The 21,242-nt window shown below is 45.1% G+C and overlaps 1 protein-coding gene across 1 annotated transcript; it reads right to left on the reverse strand.

Moving 5' to 3' along the window:
- Positions 1–6,886: 6,886 nt before the first annotated feature.
- Positions 6,887–13,495, reverse strand: pcdh18a (protocadherin 18a). The gene is made up of 4 exons (XM_034529954.1): positions 11,006–13,495; positions 10,300–10,388; positions 9,470–9,642; positions 6,887–7,742 (listed from the first exon to the last, which is right to left on the reverse strand). Exons 1-4 carry the CDS (start codon positions 13,493–13,495, stop codon positions 6,928–6,930), a joined length of 3,567 nt encoding a protein of 1,188 aa, XP_034385845.1. The 3' UTR covers positions 6,887–6,927.
- Positions 13,496–21,242: the final 7,747 nt, after the last annotated feature.

A 21,242-nucleotide genomic window follows, 5' to 3' on the forward strand; every position in this document is an offset into this window, starting at 1 on the left:
AGGCGCTATACCGGTCCGTCTTGGTGAAGAGGGAGCTGAGCCGGAAGGCAAAGCTCTCCATTTACTGGTCGGTCTACGTTCCAACCCTCACCTATGGTCACGAACTCTGGGTGACCGAAAGAACGAGGTCTCGGATACAAGCGGCCGAAATGAGCTTCCTCCGTAGGGTGGCCGGGCTCAGCCTTAGAGATAGGGTAAGGAGCTCGGACATCAGGGGGGAGCTTGGAGTCGAGTCGCTGCTCCTTCGTGTCGAAAGGAGTCAGCTGAGGTGGTTCGGGCATCTAGTCAGGATGCCTCCTGGACGCCTCCCATTAGAGGTTTTCCGGGCACGTCCAACTGGTAGGAGGCCCCGGGGAAGACCGAAGACACGCTGGAGGGATTATATCTCCCGGCTGGCCTTGGAACACCTCGGGATCCCCCAGAATGAGCTGGAAAGTGTTGCGGGTGAGAGGGAAGCCTGGGTCGGCCTGCTGAACCTGCTGCCACCGCGACCCAACCCCGGATAAGCGGGTGATAATGGATGGATGGATGGATGCTACCAAATTAATCACAAAGGGTTTCAATTCTAATAGCAGGAGTTGTCAAAAAATATTGATTGATCTTGAAATATGGATAGTAAACCCCGGGAACGTGTCATTTTTTCAAATGAAAGATTGTATTGACTTACTGGAGCTAAGCAGCATGGCGTCAGGACTTGAGCTCACTGATGATGTGAGCATCTCTTTAATCTTTCCTCCCCTCTCTGTCTCTCTATTATGCGTTTTTTATTTATTTAACAGGAACAACCTGAACCTGCATCAAATCCCATCCTCACCCTCATTATTCTTTTTTTTTTTTTTTCAGAACTTACATTTGGCCCCGTATGAAGTCAGAACCAACAAACAAAAGATTGTCCTCCAATTGCAAGTGACACATGCACACGTACACTAGTGTGACTGTCTATACGCATGCAGTAATTAAGCCATCTGGATATCAAACTAGCTAGCTTAGCCTCGGGGTGGAATGACAGCAGTGGTGTGGAGTGTGTGCGCATGTGACATTTCTGTGTATGTGTCTCTATGACGTGGCATAAGGCCAAGCTGCTGGCTGCAGCAGTGAGATTCTGTCTTTACTCTCTATCACTCTGCACTAATCCAATTGTCCAGAGAGAGAGAGAGAGAGAGAGAGAGAGAGAGAGGGAGAGAGAGAGAGGGAGGGAGAGGGAGAGGGAGAGGGAGAGGGAGAGGGAGAGGGAGAGAGAGGGAGGGAGAGGGAGAGGGAGAGAGAAAGAGAGAGAGAGAGAGTTCTACAACTGGCTGCTCTCCAATTCTAAATGGGAAGTTGGATGAGGGTATCTATTAGAGGATGAGAGTATACAATAAACACACCCAACCAACCACCCCCACACACTCACATGTGAACGCACTCACATGGAAAGACCCGCACTAACACGCCCACAACCTTTACACAGGCACATAAACAAGCACTCGTTTACACACATCCACGTATTACAGCCACGACATAGAGCGCACGTGCACGTGCACACACGCTCACAACAAAATAATTAACATCTCACCAGTCCTGGCAGCATGAAATCAAAGGGGACACAAAACCTGTGGATTCATGAACCAAGATGCAATTAGAATGACAAAATGACTCCGCCGTAGCACGCGTTGCGCTCTCTCTCTCTCTCTCTCTCTCTCTCTCTCCGCACCGTTCTCCAGCAGCCCTGGTTGATGGCGTGGCAGTTATCTGGAGGTCTGAGTGCGGTTGCAAAAGCATTTCTCCTTTTGTTGGAATTCAGGTCCCACAGTGCCATCTGCTGGACAAATCCTTTTTTAATGGCTTCATAACATCGTCGCTCATAATGGATCACACGGTTCATTCAATATGATATAGGTGTGCATGCATTGTGAAATGGTGGATGATGGGTGAATAGATGTGTTATGTGTAGTTTTCATGTAATGTATCGTACAGGTAAGAGAACGTTTTGCCAGTAGCTTGGTGTATGTGTGTGTGACACGTGCGTACTGTGTGAACATATATGCAGAGTTCTTACACTTTTTTTCAGTTTCACATGACACAAGGGAAAATTGAATCAGACACATACTTGTTCAAAGCAGACAGTTTGACAGGTGTCACACTGCTAATTGCATATACTTAATTGCTGCAGTGGACCCTTGTCATTAACACTTGTGCATTTCCTGTCATGACCAGTCAAAAGGTCTGATTTGGAAAAGGTCTGTGTGTCCGATTCATTTTGGAATGATAAAGGAACAAGAAGCTTTTACAATGAAACATTTACACATTGCAAATTGTCAGTAATGGACAGACTGATTCTACAATTTCATTTGCCACCAAAATCACCTTATCTTGAATAGTTAAACCAGCAATTTCTAAATCAGTCACAACTGTGTGTAATGCACACTGCTTAAAATGACACCAAATAAATGCATTAATGCAGAACTATCGAATTCCTTTCATGTCCTCTCATCATTTAAACACACAGAATATACTCTAGGCTTTCATATTAGATTACATGTAGGCTGCAATTATCAGAACAACACAAACATTCAGGCTCCCTGTATGTGGTTATCTGCATGTGTCCTCCAGATATAAATGTAGACCTGCGGGTCCCAACACAGTCCTTGGGAACGACCGTTCTAAACCAGCATTGCCTTCATAATTTTCAGTCTGATGCTTAGACCTGTGATGTTCACTTGTCCTTTCTCCTCCAGTTCTCAGTTGAAAAGGTGCATTAAGGTCAAGCTCTCCCTCAGGCTCCAGATGCCTTCAAGCTGCATGTAAATCTCCCTTCATAAGGATTGGCCCCTGCAACATATGACTGCAATTAAGAAATAAGAATAGAAGGACACCCAATAATAACAGAACCAGCGGACTGAAAATTCTTCATTCCTTAAGCAATAAGCTATGAGCCATATAAGGCATCCCATCTTGGCAGTTTTATCACAGTGACTTGTTGTGGTGTACACAACACCTGAGCTCTGTTTATATTACAGGCTTGCCAATATCCTGTTCTCCTGACACAAGTGTGCATTGAGGGTCAGCGTGGTGTGTTTGACTTCATATGAGAGCTGACTTCATGTCAGCAAAACCCAATAACCCGACATAACATAAGCCTTTGCCTTCTCAATTTCCTGTCATAATAACAATCAACAGATTTTGGCTGCCTAAGTGATGAGGAGGGAGTTTGGAGTCTGTTAAGATTTCCGGGGTTCGTCTAAACCAACGCATCCCAGCATAGGTGTGACTTGTGTCACAGTGATGTTAATACAATAAACAATGAGCAGTTAAGGAGGACCCAGAGAGTGACAGGATGAGTAGAGATGAGGTGGAAAGTGGCATTATACATTCGAATGTCTATGGGGATATGGGGCTGTGATACGAGTGCTGCTGGGATTTAGGTAGTTAGTGTGTGTGTGTGTGTGTGTGTGTGTGTGTGTGCGTGTGTGTGTGTATGTGTGTGCGTGTGTGTCTCAAGTAGACAGATGGACAGACAGCTAGAAGATGAGACTGAGATATGGAAGTATGCAGTACGAGAGAGAAGATGGAAGAGTTTCAGAATGAAAATGATTGAAAGGCAAGCGAGGTCGACAAAAAATTGAATGGCGGCTTTGCAAAGTCAATAATAAGCTCATATTTTACCATCATATCAGTACCACTGTTATATTTTTGTAAAATGAATTACCTGAGTGGTAATAAATGGCCAGTAGCGGATCTTTTACTCCATTTTTTTTATATTACACACATCATTACCCATATGCCAAAGAAATTTCTTGTTGCTAAAGATCGTCTGTCATGCATTGAAAATCAAATTTGGAAATGACACATTGACTTGATGAAATACTGTGCATCCCAATTTTGCTGCTTTGTGAGATGTGAAATGTCTCGTGTTACCCCGGTCGATATAACTAAACAATAGTTTGACTTGTGGGGAAATACGCTTATGTGCTTTCTTGTCAAACTTTAGGTGAGGAGATTGATACCTCTCTGATGTCTGTACGATTAAATATGAGGCTACAGCCAGCTAGCTAATGTACTGGAAGCACTGGAAACAGAAGAGTAGCGTCGCCACCACTTACAAAGGGCGGATGAGGTGGTTTGCCATTCATAAGCAGGAGCGCTGCAATAAAAGTGAGATATACTGTATGTACAAACGTTTACTGAAACAAAGGCAAAAAAGGAAACCTGTGAATTTCAAGACAACGAAACAGAAGAAGAAGAACACCAAACCAAAGAAAGCCGGAGCTTCCCAGCAAACGGCCAACTCCTCTCTCTCCTTATTCTAGTGAATGAAATGTCACTTTCTTAGCCGCACCTAACTGGAAGCTACCACCTGCAAGGTAATTATAGGGCGAGCTTAACTGCGTAAACATCCACATCACATAAGAATAATGAACATACCATTATTCAAGACCTTTATGTTACTGCTGACATCTTAATCTATCCACGGGCACCCGTCCATACCAACGAGCACACACATGGTAGAACGTAGAACTGTTTTTCCTGTATTCCTACTTCTTCGCAGTGCCATCCCGTCCCTGCTAAGAGGACCTAATGAGACAAACCTGTTTGCATTGAGTTGCTGAGCAGCTGATCTACCACATCCCACAGTACCACATCCCACAGCAAGGAATCCTCTGAACCCATACAACTAACTAACTATACATGATTCAATGTCATTTATACACCAGCATTGATAATTTGTCAAATACACTGAAATATAGGACAGAAATTAAAAACAAAGCAGAACAAAAACCCTTATTTCTGCGAAACACAGACTAGTGAAAAGAGAGAAAGGCAACCGTTTCACAAGGGTCGGTCATGTGGTGCCAAGGGGCCCACAAATATGTTTTCAACATTACACTTACATTAGGGAAGAGATATCAATCGTGGGATTTACATGTTTTTAAAAAAAAGTAAATCAACTTCACAGCACAAACACTTCAGTAGCCCTCATTTAAATCTCAAGGTCCTAAATGTTGTTCAATGCATTCCTCTGTTCAAGTGAATGAGCTGAGGATTGAGGGCTGGGAAACTGGGGTGAAAAGGAAATGTGAGTGTGCTTCTCTCTGTGTGGAAAGGAGTGCGTAATATCCTGGTACATTAAATTTGAAAGTATCTTTTTTTGCTTTATGCACCACTGAGCAACTTTATAAGGACTGAAGAGGGCCCCGCCTCCAAAGCTGTATCCAGTCCCCTTCACTCACACACAGCCAGTGCTTGTTGTTTATTGAGGCTTGGCCTCTTTAATGATGAAGACATACAAGCTCATTATTAAGTGTTTGTATGTGCATGTGAGATATAGTGTGTGTGTGTGTGTGTGCGTGTGTGATGTATCATGCATCTGCCGCTCGACAGTATGTTCTTGTGTGTGTCTGTAAATGCGTATTATGTTTTCGTTGGCTTGGTGGCTGTGTGTTTGTGTTTATGCAAATACTAACCTTTACCTTGTGGAATCTCTGTCTCATGAGGTTAATTGCTTCATTTAGTTGTGGAAATGTCCCCACTTTTTTAAACGCAACTCAATATTCTATTTTCTCCTGACTGTGGGAGGGCAACTGTGTGTGTGCTCATGAGTGTATTATTGCCAAGTTAAGCCTTCATAATCATCAGCAGAGTGAGTGAGGATGGGAGGGGCTGTACCCACTTTCTGCTTAATTATACCACCTGCACATATGGCTGCGGCGTAAACTGTCATGCTTTTGATTCCTTCTCATGTGCAGCTATTATCAGATGCTCTTCATTTGCTATGCATATTTACCATAAGCATGATGCTGGATGAGAGAGACATTGAAACTGAAAATCTTTTCTCTGAAACTAAATTAACGCCTAAATGCATTTTTATCTAGAGAGCTCGTTTGGGAATAAATTTACAGTTAATGGCGTGTTTATTAGCAGAGTAATGCATGTGAATTGTGGTATAATGAGGCTCGGGAAGGGTTTGCCTAGAAAGCACACAGCAGATGTTGGCTGTGCATACAGAGGGTGCTGCAGTTCTGATGCTGGACATCGTGGGGTGCTAAGACACAGGGGGGCAAATGGACACATTCTGTGACGTGGCATTACTGAAAGAAGTGTGAAATACCAAAGACACTTCTCAAATGCTGTTATGAATCCCTCCACTTTATTTATCATCCAATGGTCACAACGTTACCATACAAAACCAACTTCCAACATGGAACTTCATTGGAATGTGATTATTTTCAATACGCACACACACAAATTCAATACCAAAATTAAATACAGTTGTTTTATGAAATAAACAAGGGCAGAGGAAAAGAGACACATTAAGTGATATTAAGACATGCAGTGACAAATATAAAAAATAGACATTTCTTTTCTTTTTCTGTACAAACATACATGGACACATATAAATATATAGAAGTAAAAAAGAGTGTATTTTTAAAATGCAAAGGTCAAATTGTACAATTACATTCCATAATAACAAAACAGGAGACATAGCACGATATTCAAGTGAGTTTGCCTTTTTCCACAGAAACTGTACAACATTGTACACCGTAAAAGCAGAAATTAGATCACACAACTGTTGGTTCCTCCCTGTGGAGTCTGTTCACGCTGCAGTAAACATTACAAATGAAGAAAGGGTACAGCTTTTGTTGGTGGATCTCCTTTGAAATCACTCATTCAAGCAACTTTCGGAGAGACTGTAATAACAACTGAGCGATCTGTTCTTTGAGCGCTCGGTATGATGCCTTCAAGTCGCCTCAATCACAACTTCAGTGCTGTGTTTTACTTTCCTCTGCGAGTCTCTCAGCACTAAGCTGGTAAGAGGATATTTGGTAAAATAAACAAGACAAGCATTATAGTGAACAAGGAAACAGTCATCATAAAGTGTATATATGTTGACACAAAGCACAAGCATTTTCCGGAATGAGGTGAAACCATGCTATGCCTTTCCCCTCTCTAGTTCTGTCTGACGTCCTGCAGCAGTTTGTTAATCTCATGGACCAGCTCGCTAGCATCCATGCTGGCCTCTTGTCGGCTCTCACTTCGCTTGCCGCCTTGATGGAAGACGCCATCAAAGTCATCTTCCTCATAATTCTCTGGGATTTCCTCCATGGCTGGCAGCCATTTGAGATGTGGCGGCTGTCCATTGGTTGAGGTGGAAGTGGAGGTGGAGGATGATGAGGAGGGAGAGGCGGAGACATGATTGGTTCCTGTTGATCCACTTCCAGGATTTAGATAGTGGGTATTGGCCGCCCATGCAGCCACTCCTGGGGGGTAAGCAGGGCCTTTCCCACCTGGCAACAATCCTCTTCGGTTGTCTTGAGGGACAGCATTGTTACTATGGTTACCTGCAATGTTTCCACCACGCCCACTTCCTCTCTCAGTGGTTGACGAGGAAGAGGGTGGACTTGTTTCAGTGCACTCTGCATATGAGTCCATATTAGGGGGCAGGAGCCGCTGGAACACAGAGTTCATCTCCGTGAGGAGGGAGCCAGCCCCTCCTCCAGCCACACAAGCATCACTTCCTCCTCCGGTGACATCTCCCCCCTCCTCTTCATTCCCAGACTCCTTGCCAAAAGTGGAGAAGCTCTTGCGCCGCTCCGAGTCAACGGAGGACTGGTCATCCTCAATCTGAGGCTGCTGGGAGGACTCCTCCCCAGGGATGTACATGTTGTTGCGGTAGTCAGAGGAAGCCGGCGAGGAGATGGGGGGCATCCAGCACTGGTCAGAATGTCCCAGGACGCGACATTCATCCGTGCACAGTCTCATAGCTAAACCAAGACAAAAAAGGGCATACAAAGAGTGAGGAGCAGATCCAAGACTTTTTATAACGTACACTGTACATAGAACAGGACGATAAATAGAGAAGGAAAATTGAATGAATGCAAAACAAAGCTTAGCGGTATGGAAACAATCACAGGAACTAGATAAATAAATGAATAATTGCAAGATCCCACATAAATTGCATTACAGGTAGATGTTAATGTAATTTTTGGCTGCTCTGCCAAGCATGCCTGCATCTCCCGACTACGCAGCTGAGGCAGGGATTTGCTTGTTTAGTTCCTTTGTCATATCTAGCATGAATAGACACATTTGCATATCTAAATAGAAAAATCTAAACAAATTAAATCTATTGAAGAGAAACAGGGATAATCCTCCTTTTCGGCCCATTATCTCCTTCCCACCCCCTTTTTTCACATTACCATGAGAGATAGAGGAAGGGAAGGGGAGGTAGGAGGGGTGTAACACCTTCAAATCTTTCTCAAAGGGATAAAAAAACGAGATAGAGAAAGACTGCCCATGTCCACCACCGCTCCCTTTATCCATCTCAATAAAGATAGAGAATACATTAACAAGTACAGAGGAACAAGGCATGTAGTAGAGAGTGAGCGAGAGACAGACTAAGTGAGGGAGAGAGAAAGAGAGAGAGAGAGAGAGAGAGAATAACATAATTCTAAAAGCAATTACTATGAATTCTCCTCAGTTCAGACATGAAAGTGCACCACTGTCACTCACCAGGGGGAAAAAAAGAGAAAGAAAAGAAAAAGAAGGAAGGACAAAAAAGAAACTGCATACTGAGACACATACAGATGACAGGCGACTCATCTCCGCTCCGGGGAGGATTTTACAGACACAACTCTAACTTAGGGGCAGATAACACACACACACACACACACACACACACACATACACACACACACACATACACACAATAACACAAACCAGACACACTGTAACCTCTCTCAGTGTGATAACGAGCGTGGAAATGAGGGCTCTGTGGAAGAATGGGGCTGAGTACAATGGGGATTGTGTTGGCAACAGGGAGAATTGAGTGTCTATATAGACAGGTGTACAGACAAATAATGGGCTTGGGCCTGGTGCTGTCCATGGTGCTGAAATGTGTCAGGCAGCAGGAGAGGGATGGGTGTGGTCTGGGGGAAGATAGCTCGGGTTAATGCACTGCTAGTTCATTACGTCTCAATCTTCTTATTCCTAAGGGTTCAGGATTAAGAAGCTTTTGATCAAACTCTTGGTCAAAAGTTGGATGTCGATAAATAGGACTATCATTGTTGGAGGAACTGGGCTCTGATAGTGGCCGATGGCTTCGTAGCCGCTCAAAAGGGGACTTACACCACCGTTCAGCATGGAGGCGCGAGGCGCATAATGAGGTCCACAGAACACATCTGTGTGCATGTGAATAACGTAATTGGCTATCAGCTTTTTTCTGCTCCAAATTATCATTATATCTTGTCAACCTCTCGATCAACCCTGGACAAAATCCAACTTGAAGCATGACTTCACACATTTCTTTTGCAAGAAACGATACAGCTGAGGTGCGACTGTGCTCTGAAGTTGAGGTGATAGTTAAGTGTGAGGTGCTGCTGTAGAAGGTGTTAGGTATGCGAGTCAGCCAGATAGAGCCAATTTGGCAAGTTGTGGTAAGGAGGGTCACAAGAATGGGGTGGGGGGTTGTGGAGAGACAGGATGGGATGGTTACCTGGGTGGAGTCGATGGTGCATTTCGAGGTGGATCAGGTCAGAAAATCCCTCCCCCAGCAGCAGTCTGTCCACGGGGGAGTCCCGACCCATGTCACAGTCACTGTCTCCTGCCTCGCTGTCCCCACGGCCACTGTCCTTCAGGCTGAACTTGTCCATGTCTTGTAATGCATATCTGAGGGGGGGCAAAAAGAAAAAAAGATTACAAATACATATGTGTATCACTCCGTCGTAGATACTGTATCTGAAAAACAATGTTGCAAGTTCACCTTTTGCATTTGCAAAGCAGAATGCATTGTGCTTTACAGGCTGACAGAATCAATCTGTCTTCAGACGGGACTGATGATAAATAAATCCATCATATAAAACTTAAGGCTGCTTCTGGAATCTGTCAAATCTCTACGCAAGCCTTGGCCAACAAATCCTACCTGCAGGTAGGCCCCATCAATAAATCTATCCAACAGCAATGGGGGCATCAATAAATCTATCATCCAGAGATCATAAGGGGATATATTATGATGAAATTAATGATGGATGCACACTTTCCAACTTGAGCCCAATTATTTGAAGTAGAGTAGAAAGAAAATTGTTGTGACCTTCGGACAAATGAGTTGCATACTTTTGAACTGAATGATATTGGCATGATAAAAATATGACAAAAAAATACATTTACACGCCATAAAACCATGATCTACATGTAACTGACCAACTGACAGGCAACACTTCACAACAGGTTGTTGGAACATGTAATACAAAATGAAAAACAAGTGGTTTAAAAAGTAAACAAAATGTAACCTTTTAGGAGGGGGACTGAGGGACATGGGTAAATTACCTGTAGCTGCGGGAGTATTTGTTGCCACGGAAACTGGGTCTGGGCTGGTACTGGCCCTGATGGAGCATGGACAGAAGCTGTGAGACTTGCTACATCCAAAAATAACAAAAGAAACAAAAAGAAAACAAAAAGAAACAGAGAAGGGGGGATGAATAACAGATGGGAAATTAAGGAGGGAAAAAAAAAGAGAGACAACACAAAAGACAAAACAATGGATGATTAAACACAAAATGGATGATGGAGAGGCTGCTGAACATGGATCAGACAAAATGGATGATGTTGGGTGGGGGGCTAGTTGAATATGGAGACATATGACTGAGGGTTGAGTGGTTATGATAGAGCTAATGGTAACAGGGTGCAAACAAAGTAAAGACAAAGACACATCTATAATCATCAAAAGTTTTAATGAGAGTCTGTGTGAACTACAGGGCTGTGTTGAAGTCACTGTCACACATGGAGATGAGTTATTTTGCTCAAATATAGAAGGATGTGTGAGGATGAGGTAGCTGATGTGTTTGAGAGTGTGTGTGAATGAGAGAATCTGAGAGAGAAAATTTGAAAAGGGGCTGAGGGACCACAATTGAAATTTGTGTGAATAATTTACTTCTGTGTGTGTGTGTGTTTGTGTTTGTGTGTTCGTGCGTATGTGTGTTTCTGTGTGTGTGTGTGTGTGTGTGTGTGTGTGTGTGTGTGTGTGTGTGCTCACCTCCACTGGTGGAGTTGCGTGCGCCAGTTCCAGTGCAAAGCTCTCTGGAATGTGATTGGACGAGATGGTCACCAGGCTGTTTAAGGATTGGCGGCTGTGGTGATTCTGCCGGCTCCCCATCTGGGCTTGGTCCATCGGGGGCGTGGACGAAGGCGAATGGTGGTGAGCTCTGATTGGCAGGGTGCCGTTCACTGTCGGAACCAAGGTGATATCACCTTTGTGGATTTGGCGCGAGGGCTTCTTGGGATGGTGCTGGTGGGTCGATTCTGCTACCCGGCAGTTGTAGGAGTGCCTTGTGTCCTTCTTCTCCCGGTTACAGCGAGCAGCAAACACCACCATGATGACCAAGAGCACGGTGCAGATGGCCCCCAGGGAGATGATGATAATCAGGGATGCATCAATAGAAGATTCCCCCTGGTCCATCACCTGGACGTGGTTCTCCATGTTCTCATAGAGGGTGATTTTTAATGCCGCTTTAGCACTGAGACTCTCCCTTCCATGATCTCTGACCATGACTGTCAACTCAACGTGCTCATGGGGGAAGTTCTCCAGGCTGGCATTGGCATGGATTTCACACGTTCTTGGGTCAATAATGAAGAAGGCCTCTTCGTTGCCACTGACAATAGAGCAAATGAGCTCAGCGTTGACCCCTGTGTCACGATCAGTCGCCCTGACCGCGGTTACTAACTGTCCAGCCTCTGTGAACTTTGATGCAGGCACATCAGCAGTGAAGTTCCACAGCTGGGGGACCACGATGACTGGAGGGTTGTCATTCTCATCCAGAATATTCAGGATAACTGTGGCGTTGCTGAATAAAAGTGGTTTCCCTGCGTCTTTGGCTTGCACAACAAAGGAGATGCGACTAACATCTTCGCGATCAAATGTACGCAGTGCATATATGGCACCATTCGAGGGGTCAATGGTGACGTAGGTGGAGATGGAGCTCCCGTGAACAGAGTTCTCCAAGATGGAGTAGCTCACCTGTCCATTGGTGTCCAGATCAGGGTCAGTGGCCATGATGGAGGTCAGATACGCTCCAGGAGCATTGTTCTCTGATTTGAAGATCTCATATTGGCCCTTCTCAAAGCGTGGTGGGTTGTCATTTTCATCAGTCACATGCACAGTGAAATGTTTGACAGTAGAGAGACTGGGGGTCCCTCTGTCCTCTGCCACCACTGTCAGACTGAACTCTGACCTCTTCTCTCGGTCCAGAGACACATTGGTCAAAATCATGTAGTTGTTCTCGTAGGATTTCTGCAGTTTGAAATATCCTTGACCGTGAAGTTTACACTCTACCTCTCCATTCAACCCGGAGTCCAAGTCCTCCACCCTCACCAAAGCTACAAACGTGTCCAAGGGAGAAGCCTCAGATACATAAGCGGCATCCCCATTCCCCTGAGAGGACATGAGATTGATGCTGATGTCTGGTTTGTTGTCGTTCACATCGACTACTTTGACCAGGATCTTGCAGTGAGCCGGCATGGAGTTCGGACCCATGTCCTGTGCTTGAACATCAATGTCGTAGGAGTTAACGGCCTCATAGTCCACGCGCCGGATGAGGGTCAGCCGACCGCTGTCGGGGTTAATCTTGAACGTCTCCATTATTTTGGGCGACACGTGACTGCTGAATGAGTAGATTATTTTGGCGTTCGTGCCGTCATCCGCGTCAGTGGCGTTTAAGTCAATGAGCAACGTGCCAACAGGTGCATTTTCTGGGAGATTAATGACATATGACGACTTGTCGAAAATGGGGCTGTTGTCATTTGAGTCCGCGACACTGATTTTGAGAAGAGTCGAACCGGTTCTCGAGGGAACGCCCCTATCAGAGGCTGTATATTGAAGTTCATACGCGGAGCGCACCTCCCTGTCCAGCTCTCGGAGCACCACCAGCTCTGCATATTTAGCCCCGTCAGTCCTGGACTGGATGTCGATCTTGAAAAAGTTGTTGGGCTCTAAGGCATACGTGTAGAGCGAGTTCTCCCCGACATCGGGGTCGGTGGCGCTGTCCAGTGGAATGCGCGCTCCCACGGCCGCGCTCTCGGAGATGTCTATGGGGATCACGGCGCGGGCGAACTGGGGTGCGTTGTCGTTGATGTCCAACACTTCCACCTCGACGTGAAACAGCTGGAGGTGCTCCGTGGGGAGTGTCAGCACGTCGAATTGAATGGAACAGTTGAGGTTCTTCTCGCAGAGTTTCTCGCGGTCAATCTTCGTCCTGATGCTGATTTCTCCGTCCTGCTCGCGCACCGCTAGGGACGACGAGCTCTCTCTTTGCATCACTCTGAAGCGCAGCGACACGGAGCTCGGAAGTTTAGCAAGAACATCCGCGACATCGTCCCTCAAACGGGCAATCACCGTGCCAATCTTCTGCTCCTCGTGAACCTGATATTTGAGTGTCTTACCGGTGACATCTAGTGTTGCCAGCGCCAAAACAGACAGAAATGTCCACATTTTTGTCAAAAATAGTCCATTCATTTTTCCTGGTTGCATTTTTGTTGGAGTCACAAAACAGATCACAAATAATAGCTCCGAAATGCAGCGCAGGTCAATCCCGTCCAGTTTCAATTGACTAAATGCTGTGCTCCCTCAATCAGCAGCTGCATGTCTCTCGCCGCGGAGCGAGGAGGAGGGGAACAAATCAATTGTTAAAGGAAGCTGGCTCAAGTTGTTCTAATTTCCATTAAAAAAAAGAAACATCCAGATGTGTAGCTATCTCTTCTTCCTTGTCATACAGATCTGTTGTGCGCATCCAGTGTGCGGGAGAAACCAGCAGAATGACACGGAAATCTGTGCGCCTTTCCTCCCTCTCTTCCTTGCGTCTGGCGTGTGCACCGAGCGCTCTGCTCAGCTCCCTCTCGCCGTTTGTGGTGCCGCTGCACACAGACTAGCCCAAAAATATCCTGCCTCAAACCAACTAGTTGTACAGCAGCTACGGCCCCCCTTTTCACATCCCATGAAAGACAAACGCTTCTTGAATCAAAAGCTGGCTGGTGGCCACTCAAACTCCAGAGGAGAGGAGAAGGAGGCGCAAGAGAGTGGGGGGAGAGAAAGTGTATGCTTGCCTGTATGTGCGTGTGTGTGTGCTGCGTGTGTGTGTGTGTGTGTGTGGGAAGGGGGCCGCGGGGGGGGGGGGGGGGTAAACCGCCCTCAGGGGTTCACTCTCCCCACTTTTGAGAGTAACGACCATGCACCTATACAATGAACAGGGGGGGGGGTAAACTCTAGAATAAAACATTCATTCAAAAAGATTAACCTGCCGTTTTTCACTGCTATAAAACCACAGGAAGGTTTATGAGTTTCTCGCTTCGTGTCTGTTCACCCCAAACAGCGTGGAGACACACATAGTCTTCATTCTCATGCGACAAGACACACATAGTTGCCTCAATCACCAGCATTGTCAGCCACTATACCTTTCAAGCCGTGATAGGCACACTTTTGATATATAACATATAACCCAGACCGGCCATAACCAGCTGTCACAACTCACTGGCGCACTTTAGTTGGCGTTAGTGTGTAAGCATGCCACAAGCTCACAATGAATCTAGTCTTCTTGTGGTCGTTCAAGTGGCAGCTGACTACCCTCGTCTTCATGCACGGGCACTTTGTTGTAGATGTAAAAAAAAAAAAAAGGAATTCACATGCGTCTCATCTGCGTCTGTCTGTGGGTGAGGGTAAACCGGGTAAGCTGTGTGGCAAATCGCGTTGAAAGACAGCCGGACACTAATGAATGCCTTTAAAGAGTTGGCCACGCCGAGGAACAACTCCGTCCCCGCGTGTACGAATCTGTTCAACATTACTTCAAACTCCCCGCAGGATGGGCTTTTTGATAACAAGCACATGCAGCGTCCACATGCACACCATCTAGGAAAGCGTTTCAAAAAAAGAGTCTCAGTCATGTAAATGCGTCCGCGCACACGCGGGGAGCAGGAAGAGGAACAGATGAATGAGGCATAGCAGGGAGAGAAAGAGGGAGGGGGAGATCTAAGGTTTAACGAATGTGCACAACTGGGACCGTGCATTCTGGAGACCATCTGGCACGGTTTGTTTGGCACCGGGACCCGGTGATTACCAGCCGACCAAACAAGACTCCAGCGGAGTCCCGAACCCCACACAACTGTGAGGAAATGAGTTGTCATGGGGGATTGTAGAGTACCAAGCAGCTTTCCCACAACCATTCACACATTGTGCGCGCATGCACGAGGTCGTGACGTGCTTGTGTGACAGTCAAAGAGACAGAGAGGTAGAAAATGCGCTCAACTAATAGGGACTTTAGTTATTTCAATAACAGGCTACTAAAAGCCTTCACGCATTATTTAAAGCTGAAGATGAGACTGTGGCCATCTGGAGCAGAAGTCCAAGACCACAAGCTTCCCACGAAGAAGACTCAACTCATAACTGTCCCGCTCATCCTCACTGATCGCGCAGCGAAAGTAATTTCCCAGGCAACACTTTCAGAATAATTTTCGAAAAACATGATTAACCTTAAGAATTAAATACATAATCTCCAAAACAAATGAATAATTTACCACCAGCTGCAACCAACTGTTTGCATGAGAAATGCACTATGTATATATATATATATATATATATATATATATATATATATATATATATATATATATAAACCATCTAAGGACATGACGATGTTATCAATTTGAAACAGGTTATTCAGTGTGGGCTGACCTTGTAACGCAACCCATCTGCACAGCTTCTAAAGCTTTCTGCGCATTTGTTTGAAAACAATAGCTTATTACATATTCCAAACGTGAACGGACACCAACCACAAGCTCTTTAAAAAAACGGAGCCTTAAATTGGCGGAAAACCTTTATTCCCACTCCCAGTGTCTATTCATGGTCTGGGCCATGTCTGCAAAATGTTTGCATTCACTACTACTTTGCACACATTTTACCATATTGCGCTTGGTATTTAAACAGGTTTGATACGGGAGCCCAACATTTCCAAAGCTTCAAATGCTCACAATGCAGTAATGCAATTACTCCCTGCGTCCCAGAGAAGCTAATCACATTTGGAGAACAAAGTCAGCTCCGGAGTTTATGGAAGAAGGGAGCAAAAGAAAGAGACAGAGTTGGAGGGGGTGGGGGTGCGCCGGGGTCTTAAACACTGCGCAGAATAAAACAATTAATGTATAGAGGGGGTATAATCTAAGTAAAAAGCAGATGGAGCCTTAATACATTTAGGCACGCTACATAACCAAGCGAGCCGAACAAACATGGTGGCTTTTTACTGCTGAATTCCATATAATTAAGCTAAAAATATGCATCCGCTGCAGCAGGTGCATATAGACCCCACGTCTCTCGGATTTACTTTTTGTTGAACTTTTCCCCCCTTCCAGCTCCACAAAGATAATTTCATTGATGTAGAGGAGGCTCTGAAGCCCAGATCAAATGCATGCGATCAGCACAAACAAACAAACAGCTCGTGCGCCTGGGCGTCGCTCTCCTCATTATTGCCTCTGTGCGTCCGGGCCTCGTAGCGTAGTGATAGTGTGAATTAAACGTCTGTCGTGAACATTCATGACAATCGTTGAACCCCCCCCCCCCCCCCCCCCCCCCCCCCTCCCCCCCCCATCCCCCCATCCCCATCTCCCTCCCCTCAAGTCAACAGGAGCAGCAGGTGGAGCGGTCAAAGAAATGCGCCTCTGGACGCCCAGTTCAGATTGGAATCAAGAGGAATGTGTTTGTGTGCGAGCGCGCGCGCGCGCACATCGCGTGATGATGCTGGTGGTTTGGTTGTAAAGGCACGCGAGCATCTGTCGCCTCGTCTGCCCGCTCATTGTCACTTATTCAATTAGCAGAGATTTGGTGGATTCCATTCCAGAGGGGAGGAGTAGGAGCACAGAGAGCGACTGGGAGTTTGCTTTCACTGCTGCTGGAGGGAGAAGGTGATATACCCCCCCCCCCCCCCCCCCCACACACACACACACACACACACACACACGCTCACACACACACGCACACTCCCATTGGAGCAGTGATTGTCATTCATCCGAGTCTCTTCTTCACTCTCCCCCTCTTCTTTGCTTTCATTAGGGGTCCATTGAGCTTTATTACTTTATGACTCATTGGCCACCATTGTGTGTGTTGTGTGTGTCTGAGCGAGCAGACAAGAAAGAGAGCACCGCCTTGTTCTTGCTCGCAGTGCATGCGGTGATCACACCCTGAGCGCAGCATATTGCAAGCGATGTCAACAGTTGGGCGACAAATTTATAGCCCAGGCAGAACTATAGAGCAAAGAAAGAATGTGTCTGGTCACCTTTAAAGTGGGCGCATTACTGCACCGCTCTGCCAGTCGCGCAGGCCAGCTCCCAATGAAAAGAACAAGCTGTTATTGCCTCTTTTTTTACTGACTTATGCGCTAGGAGAGGTGTATAAAATATTCATACCTTTCCTCTGCAGCACCAGTACAAAGTGTCATTTTAACTCTGGCATGGATATACTGTATGGTTGACCAATGCATTTACTATTCTATTCCATTCTACTCTTGAGGACCGTGGTGACTGGGCATTTGTGAACTGTCAGTGCTTTGAGCTTTGGCGGTTACAGTCCCCCAGAAGAACTTGCCTTTTTTCTGTGTTGTCAAATCAAATGAGAATCTCCTTTTCTATTCTGTGTTGTAGTGTTCGGGATGGTTTGTTTGCATGACGCGAAAGAGCAGTTTGGGTGTCTAATCATCCAGTCATTCTTTCCTTGTCCTCATTCTCTCTCTCTGATTCATACCTAGCTGACCTAATGTGTACATACACAAACACACACACACACACACACACACCCACACACACACACACAATATGACTGAATGGCATTGACATCAAGGTGCTTTGTCCCACCAAGACATGGCACAGAGAAACACAAAGGCTTCACAAACAATCAGCAGCACAGCACTCAGGACTGAACAACTCTCTCTCTCTCTCTCTGTAAATAAGTCTAAGCCTCATAACAATATTCATATTAATATAATATTATTTCAGTCATACCGTAAAACATTATTTCAATTTATTTCAATGCAGGCCTTATTTTAATGGTGACTATAGTTAATTGTGCTTATTGTACTCAACAGAATAATTGCTGTCAAGTGGAGACACAGTGACATCGCTAAAAGTCAGATGAGGCAAGCAACATTTTTTTCTGAAATTGCACTAATGAACACTTTTTGCACAGGAAGTCTTTGTTTAAAACTTATTTGATCATTAGACTGCATGATTTTTTTAATTAAATTTTTCAGTTGAGCAGCCTACGTCATCAAAAATATGCACACACATGTTGCTAATTGATGTGGCGTCTTGCTCCAGCTATCCAGACACGCTTTAATTCAAACTTTTACAGGTTGCAATTGCGGCCCTCTGTGCCCTAGCGTAGCTTGACAAGATATTGCTCTTAACTGGTCATCCATTGCCAAAAAGTCATCAGTGAGATAAATCAACATGAACAAATAAAAAAATACAAAAACACAAAAACAAAAATCACAAAAATAAAAAACTGCCAACAGAAAAGTTGTACCGAGTGCTTAATTAAGAGTGCTATGCATTCTGAGGGGTCTTAGGATGTTATCTGCTGTACTCACCCTGCTCCATTTCAACATCATTGGTAAAACCTAAGTTACATTGAATCAGAACGGCATTTTTGCTTTTTTCTTGCCAAGATTTAGACAAGAATAGCAAGGGAAATTATTATCTTAGCGTAGCATTTTGATGACATGGGGAAACATCTACACTGGCTCTGTTTAAAAGTAAACATAAGACAATGTCTACCAGCACCTGTGAAGCTCTGGAGTCTCCGCTGGTTAACTGGTGACTGCAAGGCGCTGACAAGACTAACACTTGCCATTTTTTAAATTTCCGTTGCTGTGTGATTAAACAAGCATCTTTTATGTATCTGACAAATCTGTGCCACATGCCTCATACACCCATTGTAATTGGTTTGGATTTTTTGCTTAAAGTGGAAATTACTATTCATTTAATCTTGCTTCAATGTCATTACACAACCTATCAATACACTCTAATATCTGCAGAGATGGGTGTCAATTGGGTACATTTCCATGAGTCAAAGATGGTATCATGTTTGGAGATAAGAGAGCCTTCATACAATTATATTGCAATTCAGTGAGGAATTATAAATTGCAAATTAATATTAATTAGGAGGGATCTTGAGAGCCCTGAGCTCCGTATCCTTTCTCTGATGTCTTGCAGGAGTCACCTTGAATTAAGGGAGAAAACAGAGTTAAGGTCTCTTAGTCTGAATGCTATCACATGTAAGACACAACTAACGGTGTGTGTGTGTGCGTGTGTGTGTGTGTGTGTGTTCACGCACGTGTCGGCCTGCGAGTGTGCACCTTCTTGTGTCAATACCCAAGCATGTGTTTGTGTGTTTGAGTGACATGTTGATTTGTTGGGAACTGCCTTTTCCCTGATACGATGTCTGTCTACAGCTGATGACTGACAGCTAATTTGTGGTCCACAGATTAGTGTTTTAGAAAAGGAACTCTTTTGGAGATGCGCCACATCCAAACTGAATTGGTCCCATTTGGTACACTTTCTTTGACAGAACATGTGTGTCAGGCTGGTAATGAGGACAGGCCAAGCTTTTACAGGAGGTCACCATCATCCCCAAGATGATGTTTTGAACACACAGTGACAGCTGCTTTTTGAACATGTCACTGGACTGGTGTGTCGGAACATTTGCATTTGCACTACTTAAGACTGCAGGAAAACCACTTTTGATTAAGAACTTGTAATGAGGTCGAGGCCATGTGCATGTAGCCGCAGCAGACTCAAAAATAAATAAAATAATTTTTGTACGTTTTCCCATCAAGTTTAAAATCAGGAAATGTTAGCCACAGAGCACACAGCCTAACTCAAACCAGAACTCCTTGGAGACACACACACACACCTACACTTACACTTACACACACACACACACACACAATAACTAGTTCCAGAGACTTGCACACATCCGACACATCTGACTCTAATAGGTGTAGGTTCATATAGGTGGAAACCAGGAACAGAGGAAGTGCTGCAGCAGTGCCGGGTCTGGGTGACACAAAGACCTCCTTGTTTCCTCTGCTCAGAAATCCTAACAACTTTGATTGATTAGAGGTAAGAACATGAGCTGTAATAACACATAGCTATACATAGACTGCTCTGTTTAAAGCCCAGACATCCATAAGACTGTGTGTGTGCTCAAGTAAGTGTGCATGTATTCACATGATCATGCACACATGAGGCTTTTTTCCAGCAGGGGTTAGACCCTCACTAGAGTGTTACATGTTTAAGTGTCCCCCTGTGACCCACTTCCTGGGGTTGCACCAGATTTATGGTTCCTGTGGCTCTGAGAGCTGGCAGCTGTGGAATGGAGGAATGGATGGGGGGTCGGGTGGGGGCATGATGAAGTAGGGTGGAAAGGGTGGAAGGAGCGAGGGAACAAACAGGCGAGGGATGATGAAGCGCCGGCAGCGTGGAAAGGTGAAAGCAAAAGTTTAAATATGTCGGGGCTCGATAAAGGCCTGGACGAAGGAAGGAAAAAGCAAAGAGGAGGAAGGGAGGGGAGTGGAAGGGTCAAGAAGTGTAGAAGGAGATGCTCAAAGGGAGGGTGGCATTATAAGGTAGGGGAGGGGGGCAATGTTGGGGTTGGGAGGAAGCGTGGAATTAAATACTAGGGGGGACAAAGAAGGAATTAAGAGCGTCAAGAGAAGAGACATTTAAGTATTTGAGAGGAAGAGGTGTAGGAATGGAGCTTCTCCATTGTACCCTCTGACCTCTCAGATGTTCATGATTAAAATGTCTTTCTACTCTCATTCACACACTCCACTTCTCACTTTTGCTTAAAATGAAACATCACAACTCTGGATTGATTTGTGACAACCTGGAGAGTGCTGTGATGTTGGAGCGTGTGTGTGCAGGTTAGATGTGGCTTGTGTTCCCTGCATGTGTGTGTGTGTGTGTGTGTGTGTGTGTGTGTGTGTGTGTGTGTGTGTGTGTGTGTGTGTGTATACATATGTGCAGTGTTTGGCGTATCCATTGTTCATACAGCAGCCTAGTTGTACCTGGGCTCCTCTTGATTTGGTTTGGAGAAAGAAAAAGACCTTGGAAAAGGTTAGTCAATGTCAGGAGATGAAGTGGATTTATACAATCTTTGCTGGAGGGAACATTGTTGCATGAACACATGACCACATATTTCACAAGCTGTTGGACTCTTTTATAAGTATTGAGGAATACTT

Source organism: Cyclopterus lumpus, chromosome 1 (genome assembly GCF_009769545.1).
Source record: "Cyclopterus lumpus isolate fCycLum1 chromosome 1, fCycLum1.pri, whole genome shotgun sequence".
In the NCBI taxonomy this organism is placed as follows: domain Eukaryota; kingdom Metazoa; phylum Chordata; class Actinopteri; order Perciformes; family Cyclopteridae; genus Cyclopterus; species Cyclopterus lumpus.

What these genes read in the sequence shown, in the direction of transcription:
- pcdh18a (XM_034529954.1), bottom strand. Translation starts at nt 13,495, where the DNA reads ATGCAACCAGGAAAAATGAATGGACTATTTTTGACAAAAATGTGGACA. An exon ending in ACGCAACTCCACCAGTGGAG is followed by an intron (nt 10,389 to 11,005) that starts GTGAGCACACAC and finishes TTTTGGATGTAG; the next exon opens with CAAGTCTCACAGCTTCTGTC. An exon ending in AAATACTCCCGCAGCTACAG is followed by an intron (nt 9,643 to 10,299) that starts GTAATTTACCCA and finishes GCCCCCCCTCAG; the next exon opens with ATATGCATTACAAGACATGG.